Source organism: Antedon bifida, chromosome 6, assembly GCF_963402885.1.
Source record: "Antedon bifida chromosome 6, ecAntBifi1.1, whole genome shotgun sequence".
NCBI lineage: Eukaryota > Metazoa > Echinodermata > Crinoidea > Comatulida > Antedonidae > Antedon > Antedon bifida.
Genome location: NC_136231.1, coordinates 20,922,115 through 20,938,112, shown reverse-complemented (window position 1 = coordinate 20,938,112; position 15,998 = coordinate 20,922,115). Strand labels below are relative to the sequence as shown.

General features: G+C 32.3%; 2 protein-coding genes across 2 annotated transcripts in view; both read left to right on the top strand.

The window, feature by feature from the left end:
• Positions 1-6,303, top strand: part of LOC144845908 (laminin subunit alpha-like) — a 41,576-nt gene extending 35,273 nt beyond the window's left edge. Inside the window, exons 61-69 of the mRNA XM_078703417.1 lie at positions 7-146; positions 499-648; positions 918-1,211; positions 1,419-1,608; positions 2,447-2,602; positions 2,832-2,988; positions 3,400-3,624; positions 4,052-4,177; positions 5,182-6,303. Coding sequence (XP_078559543.1) covers positions 7-146; positions 499-648; positions 918-1,211; positions 1,419-1,608; positions 2,447-2,602; positions 2,832-2,988; positions 3,400-3,624; positions 4,052-4,177; positions 5,182-5,321 — 1,578 coding nt within the window. The 3' untranslated portion in view covers positions 5,322-6,303. The remainder of the gene's footprint in view (positions 1-6; positions 147-498; positions 649-917; positions 1,212-1,418; positions 1,609-2,446; positions 2,603-2,831; positions 2,989-3,399; positions 3,625-4,051; positions 4,178-5,181) is intronic.
• A 1,289-nt stretch (positions 6,304-7,592) lies between these two features.
• LOC144845926 (transient receptor potential cation channel subfamily A member 1-like) lies at positions 7,593-15,764 on the top strand. The gene is made up of 7 exons (XM_078703445.1): positions 7,593-7,646; positions 11,023-11,140; positions 11,953-12,101; positions 13,026-13,208; positions 13,977-14,177; positions 14,630-14,805; positions 15,499-15,764. The coding sequence occupies exons 1-7, from the start codon at positions 7,596-7,598 to the stop codon at positions 15,662-15,664; spliced, it is 1,044 nt and encodes a 347-aa protein (XP_078559571.1). The 5' UTR covers positions 7,593-7,595; the 3' UTR covers positions 15,665-15,764.
• The last annotated feature ends 234 nt before the right edge of the window (positions 15,765-15,998 follow it).

The following is a 15,998-nucleotide window of genomic DNA, read 5'->3' as shown; positions in this document are numbered from 1 at the left end:
TTACAGCATATATCAGCATTCTTAGAGGATGGTACACTGCAAGTAACAGGTCGAGGGTCGTCATCAACAGACTTTTCATTGTCTCATAATGTGAATGTCAGTGATGGTAACTGGCATGTAATTACGCTGCTTAAAGAACGCAATAGGTCAGTCAATAGAGTTGCATTTCATATCAAAATAATGATTAATAACATGCACATAGGAAGGAGCTGGAAGATAGTATTATTATTAAAGTATTGTAATTATAATGGGGCAAAATATGCATTTTTTAACAATATGACCTCGCAATGTTTTATAAGATTCACCTCAATCTTTAGGTGGTTGCTTCCAAATAACAACCTTCCAAAAGGTTTTTTTTTTCACATACCAATGTTTCAAAATCTACAATGATGTTTGCTTTGGGACAATCTTGTTAAAAGCTCTATATAAATACAAAAACATTTCGTTTAGTGAATAAAAATTTGAATACTAGAATATGATGTCATGTTTTCTTGATAGGATAACTCTCTATGTTGATGATGTTGAAGTTGATGCTTTCAATTCAGAAAGTGCCTTTTCTATCAGTGGAGGTCCACTTGTCCTAGGCAGAGGTTCTCAGAGCAATATTGCCTTTATTGGTTGTATAGCAGATGTAATATTAGACACAAGGTAAGTTTCTGAATCACAAATAAAACCATCATAATCATTATAATAATGTTATAATGTAATAATAATAATAATAATAAGATTTATACAGCGCACATATCCACTAAAGTGCTCAAGGCGCTTGTGAAAACCATGAAACAATGTATTCATTTACAACAACAAAACTTACTATTAGCTTTCGTATTAAGTCTAGCCTATGTATTCATAGTAAGTTTGTTCTAAAACAAATAATAAATGTTCATTGAATATTCTCAAAATTTTGTTTGTTTCAGTCTTTTAAGTTTCGCTGATAGACTAGAAGATGACAATGCACACTTTGGCACATGCGTAGTGACAACTTTGGTAGAGCCAGCCATTGTTACGTTACCACCCTTTACCACTGCATCATCAGTGTTGTCGAGCACTCCAATGCAACTACAAACATGTGCTCTTCAACCACCAGCACCTGGCGAAGCCACCATAATTGATCCAGCAGACAGGGGCGCCATCATGTTCGGCAGCGAAGCTTTCAGTAGGATTGAGTATGCAGATGGTAAAATATACGATGAAACAAACCTCAGAAAAGAGTAAGAATATTTTATTCTGTGGAATTTTCAATTGATTTCATTTATTTTAACAGGTAATTGTTCTATTCAATGGCTAGCACATAGAAATATGATAATGTTGTGCGACGAAACCCAACAATAATCCAGGATGTGACATTTAAAAAATGCATATGATCATTATGGTGAAAAATTAGTGTGACTATAACAGAAAACCATATTTTTTTTCAGAGGAACTTTGCAATTTGAAATCAAAACAACAGCACAAAATGCAATGATATACTATACTGCTGACAGACGAGCGATTGACTTTGTAGGTGTTAATATGTTAAATGGAAGGATTGTATTCAGGTTTGATTGTGGTTCAGGTGTTGGCGTAATTGAAAGTGAATCTACTGTCAATGATGGTGAATGGCATTTTGTAAGTAATTTATTTGTTTGTTTTCCACACACATTGTATATAAATAGTAACAAAAAAAACATGAAATATACTATAAAGATAAAACAGTGTGTGGTAGGTCACCATAAGATTGACCAATCTCTAATTCACGGCCACCATTTAAACATGAAATATTTCTTACAAAAAACGCTGCTCAACATTTTAAAATTAATCATTGTTCTTTCTTCAGATATATTTATGATTAATTAATAAAAAGATGTCCTTTAATCAAATACATACAAATCAAAGATAGTTCTTTAATTATGAATCGCATGCCCATTTAAAAATGGTCAATTTTGAACTTTAATGTGCTGTGTGTGTGTGTGACCACAACCTGTAGGCATGCAACTAAAAACCATCTAGAGACAACGTGACTTCATGGTGGTACAAGTGAGAAATTTTTCCCAGTCTGTTGATTCGCGTCAACCAATCAAAGGGCGAGAATCCAAAATCTTTCAACCGTGAGCCCTCATAGACTCTCTTTTCCCAGACGGTTTTTGGGTCCAGCAGCTGGGATCTATAAATTATAGTCAAGTTGACAAAGTCTCAAAACTGTCGGCCTTAGATACTATAACGTAGCTGGCTAGAGTAGCAGCGTGAAAAAAAAGAAAACAAATATCTAAATAAATAAAATATTAAAATGTGTGACAAACTATGAAAGTAATCCATTAAACCAGAAATCAGCATGTTGACACAACTTAAAACAAGAGAAATCTTTTTCTTTACTTTCCTATTGCCATTAGTTGATGCTATATATTTTGCTTGCATATATATATATATATATATACACAGTATAATTATTATATATATTTGATGTTAGGTTGAGGCACAAAGAAATTTACAGATTGGAGAAATTCGTATTGATGGTGTAGTAGAAGTAAGAGGGGAAAGCCCAGGCACTGGAAAGTTTTTGAACAATATAGGTAAACAATACGTAGGAGGCCTACCAGAAGAAATAGTAGCTAACGACATGCCCGTAAGTAAATAATACTTTGAACTTTATTGGTCGGGCATGATTATTTCTAAACTTGGTGGACAGCATAACGTCTGCTGTAGCAAACTTTTGAAAACTTCTCTTGCGAACTTGGGAGTTTTCTTGGCATTTCAGAACTAAAGTTTGCTAGTGTAGACTTCTTGAGTTAGATTGCCTCCAACCAATAGAAATAAATATTAATTTATTATTATTTTCTATTTTTGTTTCTTAGATCCGTGATGGCTTTGTAGGTTGTATGAGGAATTTAACATTCAATGTTAATGGTGAATTGGTGGACCTTGCCAGCGAGAAAACAGAGTTTGGAATCACACAATGCAAAGGTTCAATGGAAGATGGAACTTTTGTTAATGATGGCTATATAATTATAAGTAAGTTAAAGGGCATCTGTTTTGTTATTTTAGTGACTGGTATTAATATTTATAGACAATGTGTAAAAGTGGCATGGCTGGCTTTTTTTTTATTGCATTTAATTTTACTTCAATGACATAGTAACAAAATAACCTGAGCTAGATCCAGGTCCTAAGATTGCAACTGTGTCACTCCTCCTAGTTATGTTGTCTAAAATTAAACCATTCCCAAAATGTGATGTTTATTACTATTGCTACTACTATACAGCTGTGATAGCATGTAGTTTTACAATACCACTCAAACGCCAAATTTCAATATTTGTTCTGTTCACAAAATGCAAAGCTGGTTTCTTTTTAAACACAAGTTTGAATACATTTTTCATACTTTTTGGGAATGATTTCATGTACATTTCTGATTATTTCGTATTACAGGCGATAACTTGAATGTTTATAGGAAGTTCAATGTAGAGTTCCAAATCAAGCCAAGAGTAACTGATGGTGTTATAATGTCTGTGCGTGCTAAACTCGATTTCTTTGTTGTTGAACTTGTTGGAGGGCAGTTAATTGCCCGTGCTGACAATGGTAATGGTCCATTCGAGGCAACAAGTGACCAGACTGGTGTGTCTTTGTGTGATGGCCAGTGGCATTCTGTTATTGGTAAGTCAAATCATTATTTGTTTTGCCAATGAATGCTGCTGATATATCATTTTAACTAGAGTTTTATTTGCCACTTTGCTATTAAAACTGCTAAAAATTGCCTAAAAGGTGCTCCAGTCTAAAATTATTTTTTTATGGGCATTGAATTTGGTGTAGTTAGACAGCTGTTTGGGAAGATTAAGCATTATTAATATGGCGATTCTTGCCATAAGAAACTGTGAAAAGTTAATGTATATTGATGAAACGTATCTGGATATAATAATAATATTGTATAAATAATAATAATAATAAAGTATAGATAAATAAAAACAATTCGGGTAGAATCAGTAGGTTATAGATATAATGAATACATTTAAATAATAGTGGTATGTCAATTTAAAAAATGCGGTTGCAATGAAACTATTTGGGTTACATTTTTGTTTTGTAGTTTCTAAGCAGAGATCAGTTGTTTCCATTCTTGTTGACAATATACCAGGCATAGATGGTGACGGTGATGGCAGCACAACAGCAACAAATACAAACAACCAAGCATTCTATCTTGGTGGTGTTCCAGGTTGGTATCAAATTAGGACTAGATTTGAGTGCACGACGTTCACATCCACATAATAATAATATCCTGGATTTATATAGCGCCTAATGTTGTGAAACCTCTAAGCGCTGAACATTATTATCCCAGTCATTTTTTTGGATTAAACACATATGGATACATACTCCCATAATGCAGCTAGTAATCAGCGCAAAGTTGTGTCTTGATCTAACTGGGTTCCCATTTACACACCTGGGTGGAGAGAGGCAAACACAAGTAATGTATCTTGCTTAAGGATACACGCAATGCGGAGAGAGTTGGGATTCGAACCTCAATCACACGATCAATAGTCGAAACGTCCAAAACACTGCGCCCCACGACTACTGGGTCGTAGTCGACTTTTACTCGTCGCAGATATATGAACATTTACGTTGATGTGCCAGTGAGCGTATGACGTAATGACCTTATGGTCTGACCTTATAATCTCTAGTAGCGCTCGTCCTTGGAGCTATTCCAATTCGCTGGGCCAGTGTAAGTACATGACAGGCTTAAGTCAGGCCAAGTGGGTCTCTGAATTAAGGCTGACTAGACCCAGGCTGAAACCTGTATTAATAAAAGCTTTATTTAAAATAACATGTGATATCATAAAAATTACATAATAGAGTATTCTAAATGTCCTGTTATGAAGGGGTGTAACGTGTAAGGCTAGATACATTTTGTTATGTGCATCCACTACCCAGTACACCTGCAAGCTATCATTCTAAAACCAGTAAAATATATATTTTTCCATTCTGAAATGTATTGTCTGGAAAAATGTAGTTAAATGGATATGGACAACAACAAACCCAATACGGCACATATTTTCTCTTACTTTTACTTAATTGTTTTTATGATCGTTATCAGAGAGGTTGTTGTATGTTTATGTTTTGTTTATTCAGTCCTAAATTTTTCAAACAAGTGGGGTCATTTGACCGAAAACAATTTTTCTTCAAAATTATTGTTATACACTTTAATCATGCTTTAATTTCTAGATGATCAAATGCATGATGGTATAACCACCACAGGAGATTTTGTCGGTTGCATTAAGGATGTGATTATACAAGATGAAGTGCAAGATCTTGGTGTTAAGAAGACAGGTGGAATAGTGAAGAGCTTCTGTCCTAAGAATTAACATCAACATCTACTACTCTACGTTTACTCATTTTAACTCTATATTTTTGCATTTTGGTGTTTTTTTTTATTCAAATACATATATTTTATTTCTAAATCATCATCATTTGTAATCAAGTAGGTGTACTTTATATGTTTATTTTATGGTGGTTAATTAATTTCAGTAACTATTGGTCATAGAAAAATATGGTATTTTTATTTTTTTAATTATTGATTTTAAAGAAAAGAATTGCATATATTTTGTAGAACAATTTTAAATTTTAACGTCAATGTTAACCATAATGGTACAGTGATGGTTTGCCCAAATTTTAATTATTGCTTTTTGTCTCGGTAACTAGCAATTCAAATTTTGTACAGAATTGTTATTTTTGTACTACCAGTTTTTTCCAATAATATTGCTATTAAAAAAAAAATGTTATCCCTTTGATACAGAATAACAGTACATTTTTATTGGTTTCCCCTGTCTAATTTCCGTTTTTTAAATTTTTATTTTATTTGCCATTTTATTTATTTGTTTTTGTCACCTTTTTCTGTAATAAGCTGTGCTGTTACAGTAAAATGAAATTTTAACCAGGAATTAGGATAGAGGGCAGCAGATGCAACCTTATAAACATACTCATAATACATAACTATCGCACAAATGCCAGCCTAAATAGTACTGTATTAAATGATGTGATGCCTACTGTGCATTGGTCTTGCTTGCCTTGCGACAGGACTTCTGTGAAGGTCTGTCGCTGTTAGTAAATTTACATGATGAAAATATGAGGTTGCATTCTGTAGTATTTGAAATAGCGTAGCTGTTAATCCATCACGTCATACTCGATAATATAGTTTCGGATTCAGATTTTATTTTTTAATTGTTGTTTATTATTTTGTAACGAGCCAACAGACAAGTCTTGTTAATTCACACTTCTGTAAATTGTCTGGAGATGCAGGCAAATACACTTAATAATTCATTAAAAGTTTTAGATATTATAAGTTGCTTTTTGTTGCTTAATGTTTTTATTACTGATCCTGATTAAAATGATATAATTATAAGTGACAGCGAGAAAGAGTAGGCTGAAATGTGCTTAAATTATGATTAACGTTAACGTGTTTTTATGCACTAAAAAATACCACGTTTAAGTAATAAATAAAAATCGACCACCTTTTTGGTATAAGCATAGCCTGTACATACGATACACCGGTACCGGCAATTAACAATACGTTTCATGTTTCTCCGTATTTATACCGTTTTATGCATTACGTCATTATATAAATTAATCACGCATAACGAAGAGTAACTAGCGCCATCACATAATAACGTCAGATACAATTCTCCCATAAATGTCAATCCTTATATAACCGCCACATCACTCGTACAATGCACGGTTGTAATGCTTAACTAACCATCGGCGTACATCAAGTGTTACTAACACTTACCCATCACTATGACGTGTGTGGTCACTCTAATAATTATTTAAACAAACGCTCGAGTATTTGAAGCAATATGAAATCATCGTCACTATTGATGCTGTATTGATTCGCGTAATGATGATTGATAGATTTAATAGGTTTTATTTAGTAAACATTGGGAAGCGTCTTAACATCCGCAATCAAGTGATGTAGATTAATCGTACACTGCTTCTTGATATTGTAATTTATACAGAAACGCTGCCGTGATTGTGACCGACTGGAGAGATTATGAAATTCAGGTACAGTACTAGGATTTCGTTTTTTTATCGTAGTTTAAATGTGCTCTCGAAATTAGACACACTTGATGATGTAAAAGCTTTTGGGGTAGCGTTTATTTACGGAAAGTTTACATGGACAATGTTTATAGAGTATTACATCTAAAAGGCGTGTTCAAAGTATGCATTGCATTTCGACATTAAGTTATTGGTATACAATAGAATCATTGTTATAATTATATAATATAACTCTGTGTATCAATGTACAGGCTCTCTTTGTAGTCCCGGATGTAATATCCGTACCGGGAACTAAATCCAAATCGATAATAATCATGATAGTGTAATATTGTATGTCTTGAAATGGTGTATTATTAATAACTAACTTGTTCTGAAATTGAAAACGGCATTGGCGCGATAATCTTAAGATTTTGCACCCGCATAAGTACTCCCAACACGAGGTAACACAAACTAGATATTTTCAAGAGCAATGCAAATTCTAATTAAATTTGTGTTATTGAAAATTCAATAAAAATACGTATCTTTATTTCTAATTTAGGTCTGTGTGAACAGAGCAGTTGGAAAGCTAGCCGTAAGCAAACGTTAAAATGTCAGAGGTGGTGTTATATGAAGATGGGATTGACTTCGCCCATCAACAGGTAGGCAACTCATTAAATTAGTCATACAGGGAAACATTATCAGTGTAATATGCACGAAGAAATATCCGTTTCAGAGTGACTGAAGTTGGTATTATTACCAAACAAAAAGTATACTAAACGGGTATTAGAGCTGGCTTTTTTGCTGAAAAAAAGAAAAATCCTGTTTTTAAAACGGTTACACAAAATATTTTTGTTTATCTGGCACTATTGACAACATAAATTGACAGCCGATTTTGAAAATAAAAACCTTTTAATTAATATGAAAAAAGACTAGTCTTGTGACGCACAGGATTAATTATTTTTTTACGAATGCTATCAGCATTTTGAGTATTATAATGAAAAACATTTAATATTGAATGGCGCGAACATTTGATAATAGATAGATAATAATGACGCCATCATCATCTACAGAATAGTCTGCACAACGTGATCTTTGTTACTATTTTTGTAAGGGGTTTCTTCAATTATCAGCACAAATTCCTTTAGTAATAAAAAAAAAATCTTAATATAATATAGATATATGTAAGGTAAAGCATTATATCTATCACATAGGGATACGTCATTTGCACTGATTTTGTTAGATAACATAGTGTAGAGAACCAACCATCCACATAATGAGAAGGAAGTCATGATTCAACGTTTCTATCGAAGCGTTGAATCATAACTTCCCTCTTACTATAAGGAGTAAGGATAATACTACGCTGTTTATTCCAAACTCCTGGCCTTCCAGGTGTCTATATAATATGACCTATCATCTCATTGCGCAGAAACCAAATTGAACAACAATCTATTGTACGGTAAACGATATAGGGATATCCATAGGTGTGTTACACCAGATACACACAAATCAAGTTTGTTCAAAATTATCGAAATGGTTTAATGAATAATAATATACTACTGTTTTGGTTTCTAAAATATAGCCTTGGGTAGCATTAATAAGAAAGGTATCTGCGATTCAACAACAATACTCAACCCAATAATTCTTTATAATAACAAACGCCTAGTTTTGTTTGTTTGTTTTTGGTTTTTTTCAATTCACAATCAACAGAGGGGATCCCGCCAGCGATATTTCTTTTCGTACATAAGTTGGGGACCCCTCATGAAACTTCACAAAATAAAAATGAATATTCATTATTAGTCATATCCATAATGTGTGATGTAAGAATTAATCTAACAACAATTCACTAATGCAAACGCTTTCTGTCGAGCCGTCTGTGTAGTCAGTGGATTAGACTATGGACTTTACATGTCGATGTATGGGGTTCGAATGCCATGAGCAACTTCTTTTTAGTCGCGTGCAACGCGACTCTAAAGCTCACTATGTCGGTCGGTCGGTTGGTCGGTAAACACTAACTTGAGCACGCGACTGCAGCCATGTATATGGCCTTGTTTACTTTATAGTTAGATTATTTATTAGAGGGTTAGGTTTAGTTATATTTAGGATGTAGTTCGGCTATCTTTCACATAAGATGTCCTCAACTTATTTACGAAAAAAAAAATCGCATCCCGCCATTTACAGACTGGAACAAAAGAACATAGACAAAGTCCACAAAAACCAATTAAAAAAAATGTCTTAATTTTTGCTAAAAAATAAAGATACAAAATTAAAGAAAATATCAAGAGTCAAAGGCAATTATGAATTAATTAATCTCGCTAATATACATTTAGATTTCATTTAATTTAGAAAAAAATAATGTGAAAAAGATAAGAAGATGCTTGTGACGACATCTCTTAGGTTCAACAAAAAGTCTAAATCTTAGTTTGTAATAATTTCATGAGATTATTTGCATTTACAATCGATACTTATCGATTTAAATATGTTTTATGTTTACGTTTTATATTAAACAGTATTTTTTATGCATAGCAGTATTGATTCTTTTTTAGCAGAATTGTAATACTTTGTATTGCGAAACAACACGTTTTATGGAAAAAAACCAATCACTTATGTATATAGGACTTCTTCGCGTTTATAGATTAGTGAGCTTACCGACAAACGTGCATGTCAAACAATACTGTTATTTGTAATTGATATTTACGAATTTATTACTTGAAAGAATGAATTACTAGTTAGAGTACAGAGACATAATTATGAAATATAACCATACATCACAATTAGTTTATTATATTTGAAAAATGTCCTGAGACTAGAGGGTAAATATATTTTTATTCTAAAATCTTTTTCTTCTTATTTTTTTTTTATGTCTAAGCATAATGAAATACAAAAGCACCATAGTAATAATGAGTCTTTTGCTGTGAAAATTGTGTTAGAGGCCATTCTTTTTACACTAATTATTGTGCAGTGTTTTCATTCATAACTGTATTTCATAATATAAACATGAATGAACATATGTTTGTTTATATTTTCTCCATCATATACAATTTAGCTATCGATGTCACACTGTGAGTCTTTTCTGCAAATTGGTACAGAATTTGGCCTGGTTACCTTCTATCATGTTTGTTGTTTTTATTTAAAAAATATGGTAAATTCAAACAGGAAAAGTAATGTTTAGTATTTCTGAAAGGAAAGAGTACTGGATTATATATCTTTAGATAACAAAGCAGAAAAAAAAGTGTAGGTTTATTTGAGTAAAAATATCAACAATACATCTTAGTGAAAACATGATACAATGTTTTATTTTTGTTAAATGTATGGATGTTTGTTAAATTGTTAAATTGAATTGAATTAAAGAATGTGCACCAAAAATGTATGCACGTATTAAATTTCATTTTTGTAATGTATGTAAATTGATTTTAGATTAATAAGTAAATGTATGTTATGATCAGAGAACAACAACAATTTGATGGAAAGAATAAGATAAAAAAAACATCAATTTAATATTGGACACGAGCTGGACATAAACTAAAAAAAGTCATAAAGAATAATCACCAGTCATAGATGTCTTTGTTAAAATGAATGTCTGTATCGATTGTGTTTTACATTTGTTAATACGAGTATTCGCTTGCTTTCTATAAACATTTTACATTACCGAAACAGCCGATTTTCAGTACTATAAAATCTATTAAAATGTTTACTGTATTGGGCAGATTACGTGTACACTAGGGAAGAGTTTATACTTTTCCCTGGTGTATCACAGGCAATAAGTATAATCCAACATTAACCTTAACATGATACAATCGCCATGAAATAAATGTGAAACAGTATTCAGAATATTGTCCTTATAATGAACATATATTATATGTAAGGATACAGTAGGCCTACAGAGAACCAAGTGGCCAAACTAAATGTCAAGCTAGCGAGTAAATTTTAAGTACGAAATATGGAATCATGGTGGCTTACATCACTTAAAAAATATAATTACCATTAATGTATTAAGTTAATAAAACCGTTTATGATTATCACAATGTCTTATAACAGATTGCAGGGCAGTTTGTGGATAACCCCGCAGGTAGCACACCGGACAACACCAACTATCCACTTCACTATGCTGCTTCTCATTCGTGTGTCTCACCTTTCAAGTATCTCGTAGAAAAAGGTAAGAAAACACGCCGTTACTTAAATATTGTTTGCAGAACACACTTTTGCCGACTCATTATATTGAAAATATGTAGTACCGAACACCCATTTTAGAATTAAACAAGAAATATTTCTTACGTAAACGCCGTTCGACTTTTTGATTATTTTATTTTTACTTATTTTAATTATTGTTCTTTCTTTATTAAATTATGCTTTGTATGATATTCTATTTAATAATTTAAGAAATAATTATTTTTTTGTTTAACAATTAGTAGTAAACATTTAAATATAGTCTGTAGTACTCTATTTAATTATACCGCATGGTAACTGTTTGCTAATGCTTCCGTTCTCTTGAATATAACTGCCTACAGGCGCGGCGCGAAAAAATCTCAAGCTGTTGTGTTTTCACACGTACTGTATATTCTCAAATGTACCGAGACCGTATTCGGTACAATATGTCAGAGAAGCATCTTAATCAGTTAGTTATAAAGACATTGTATATATATTTTTCACTGTTCGGTATTTCACACCAACATTAAAATAAATCAAAACAATTTCAACAAAAACCTGTATTGAACTTTAAACAATCTTAACCCATCATTGACGAAAATGTATAATTTAATTGCTCAGTGACGTGACAGTAACAATCATCAGATTCTAAACATGTTAAATTCTAATTAGAATAGTGACTGTATACTAAACAAGGCCATATACATGGCTGCAGTCGCGTGCGCAAATTTGAGTTAGTGTTTACCGACCGACCGACATAGTGAGCTCTGTAGAGTTGCATTTGCACGCGACTAATAATTATCTGTATTATTTCCAATCTAGCCGTCAGTCTAGGTGAATCGACAGAAAGTGAATTAATGCGGTTGCGAGACGATGACGGATTCACACCTCTCCATTCAGCTGTAAGTGGTGGATCAAAGGAAGTGGTTGAATGTTGTTTGCTGTTTGGTTGTTCAGTGGAGCTGACTGAGGTATGGGAAAGGAGTTTATTTAAGAAGTCTTAGTTAACAATCGCCAAGTGAAAGTCAAATTCAATGTTTCTTAAAGTGTGTTCAGAAATTAAATTGGTGTGGTGAATCTTGTCCAAAATGGAGAAATTGTTTTTCCAGAATATAGAATAGCAACAAGACTCATTAACCCCTATCGAAACGAGTATTGTTATCAGTAAGCGTAGACCCACATAACATAAATAATTATTATTCCTAATGGTTAGGTAGATATATACCCAAAGCTGATCTTAAAGGCCAGGTGCGGGCAAAAACAAAAATTTCTATTGATCATACATTACAATAATTATCGATCTATAGTTTCCCCTATGTTTCATAATTTTTGGGATTTTATTTGTGTTACACGAGCTTGTTGAAAATAAGCACTTTCTTATCAGTGGGAGGATAGTTCAAATTACACTTTTGTAAATAGAGAGGCATTTAAAAAAGCTATGAAAAATAAACGGTGTGGTAAAAAATGTTACCAGATGACTAAATATAGGTAATATAACTTGAATTTTACATTTCTGGTGTTTTTATTCAACTTTTTTATTTTCATGCTATAGCAAAAATTATCCACCATGTATCCACCATGTTATTACATTAGGTTAAACTACCTAACTACTGAAAAAAGTCTTCCTGGTTTTTATGGCAGAATTTTGCCAAATTTTGTATTTGACCATATTAAGGGAAATTCATTTTTTTTCATCTTGATTTCTGTTACAAATATTTGATTTATGTACAATTAACCAGATATTATGTTTAAATTTCATGCCTGTACTTGAGCTTTAAATACAAATAACCGTATTTCAGAGTTCTATTGACGTTTGGAGAATGTTCATAATTCCATTCTTTCACACATACCTGCAGATAAATATTGCCAACTGAGTTATGTTTATGTTTCTACAGAATACAGGATGTACTGCTCTGCATATGTCGTGTTCTCAAGGCTGCACAAGTATCACAGAAGTGCTTTTAAATAATGGTAATGCAAGTAAGGTTATTGACTTTAAAGACATTGCTGGCCAGACAGCTCTTCATCTAGCATCTAAATATAACCATGTTGACGTTGCAAGACTCCTGATTCAAAACGTAATAATTTCAATTTTTCATTTTAAGTAAACAAATAATATAGTCATTTTAAATTAATAAAAGGTCTACAATCATACGAGGATCCTCATTATTACTAAAAATTGATTTGTACATTTCCTACACGCATAAACAATGTTATACTTCTATTTCTTTTCTTCTTATTTCTTATTCTTCTTTCCTTTCTTTTTTTCTTTTTATTCTATTGTTTCCTTTTTTTCTTTAACTTTAATTCCGTTTTCTTTCCTTTTCTACTTTTCTTATTTTTAATTTTCTTATTTCTTTTTTTCTCTCTCTCTCTATTCTTCGTTTCTTTCTTTTATATCTTTTTTGTTTTTCTCTTATTGTTGTTCTTAACAAATTGTTTTCGTTATCCTTATCGCTTAATCTGCGACAAAACAATAAAATAATTAGTATAGCATGAAGGTATCTAATGTTGACCCTCTATGAGTATAATAATATGTCTATGTGAAAGTGCATATCGAAGAAAATAACATTTAGTTATTAGTATTTAATCTAAATTGGATGAAAGATAACGACACGTTGAAACATTTATTATCAATATTATGTTTGGAAATTCATTTTAACGGTGGAGCAAATTAAATTGGGATCAGACCCACTAGCCCATGGCGTGTATACATCTGCAGATTATGTACTAATCGTACTGGCAAAGTATACTTGCTTGCCAGTCCGATTTCCTATCATTTACTGTCTGCGTAAGTTATTAAGAAAACATTCAAGTTTGTCTTGTATATTTAATGTTTAATGTAGGGCTGTAAATTAGATGAAAAGGATAACGACGGATTTACACCGTTATTGATAGCATCTTTGATGAGTTGTTGGCAAACATCCTGGTTACTGATGGAACATAAAGCCAATCTTGCGGATACTGACGTTAATGGCCGTAATATAATGCATCTATTCGTGTATAAAACATCAGCAATCTTTTCAATACCAAAATTCCTTTGTGAGGTAGGTAGACCCTGTAAAATGTAATTTTAACAACAAAATTGAGGTTTGAATACATACATATAAAAGAAGAATTGTTTGGCTGAAGCCTAACAGTAATAAATTTAGGGTAAAACCAGTGGGTAACAATAGGACCGTGTGTTCATATTCAAATTTAAATATTACCGAAAAAAACTTCTTTTAAAAAAGAAAATACGAATCAGTGATATTTCTGAAATACTGGTAAAATGGGTGGGAAGGAATTTGGTTGAATTATAGAAAAATAAAAAAACTGAGCTGTCTGATGAAAGGAATTGGGCTGACTGATGACAGGAATTGGGCTGACTGATGACAGGAATTGGGCTGAATAATGAATAGTAATTATAAGAGACCCGTATCGAATATTAAATGCGATGAACCAAATTAAACCAATATCAGCGTTTCATAACAAATCTGTTTTTTTCTAAATTCAATAGAAATATAAAGAGGACCTTCTCAAGCTAGTTAATAGACAGGACATTGAAGGCAACTCACCTTTACACGTTGCTGTACTATACGGAGATATTATTCACGTTCAACAAATTCTTGATTTTGGTGCGTCACAACGGTTACGTAACAATCAATGTCAGACTCCTTTCCACATCGCAGCGGCGTAAGTTATTCTACACACGAACGTACTATTATTCGTGTATATTTTAATGCTAAACTTGTTGAATGTTCCTGTATTGTATTTCTTGTGTAAATTGCCTCCTCTTTTATATATAATTATCATTGGTTTTATACTTTTATACAAATTTTAATATTGAGAAAATGTAAATATCTTTGTAATTCAGCTAAGGCTGCGATGATGATAGTGAAATAAATGAAATGAAATGAAATGAAATGAAATGTATACTTTATTCAAATACAAATGACAAACAGGCTGCCAAAAGCTGAAACCGTTTTCTCCCAGCAAAGCCCCAAAACCCCAAAACCTACAAAAACGGAGAAACACAACTATGAATATTGTAAATAGTAACAACCAATTTTTAACTAGCTCAGGTGTCAAAAAGAGTTTCAAGGAGTGGGATCGTAGGCCTATGTAAATGTTTTAATATTTCAATTGATAAACCTGTATCTATAGTTTTGTCTGTTTTGTAACGTTTCGCCTATCCATAATCAGTAGACATTGAGTAAGACGTGATCATTCGTAGGCATATTTGAATATTGCCTAAAGAAAATTATACATTTGTAAATACAAATTAATGCAGTCTGAGGTTATTTTATTTACTATCTAATCTGATAATGTGTATCTTACAGACAAAATGTGTTTCTCAGATGTGCAATACATTTTTTTTTAAAATAGAATTGGTCGATGTGATTGCATAAACGTCTTAATGAACTACCCATCATCTTTAAGCATTAATCAAATTGGTGCGGATAATAAAAGAGCTGTCCACCAAGCAGCAGAAAATGGACATGTGGAAGTTGTCAAGATCCTATTGAGATCAGGAGCAATTACACGAGGGTAGATATTGGTTGAATATTGATTGATCAATTGCGATCGATCGATGAATCCTGGTCGGGTTGGGGCGTTGCTTGTTTAGTTAGCTGCGTATCCTTGTTGTTATTAATTTTTTTTTTTAGATTATAGGCATACACAAACTTAGTATCTTATGATTTTATTCTCAGTTTTTCTTTAGATATGTATTTTTGTATTCTCTATTCTTCATTCTCTATTTTTTCTTCTCTATTATATCTCTCTCACTCCAAGATATTAATATTCAGTTTTTTTTAAATGGTTGAAATCGAACGTGACATATCAAACTCTGCAATGTTAGAATGATATATAGCTGTGATTATGGG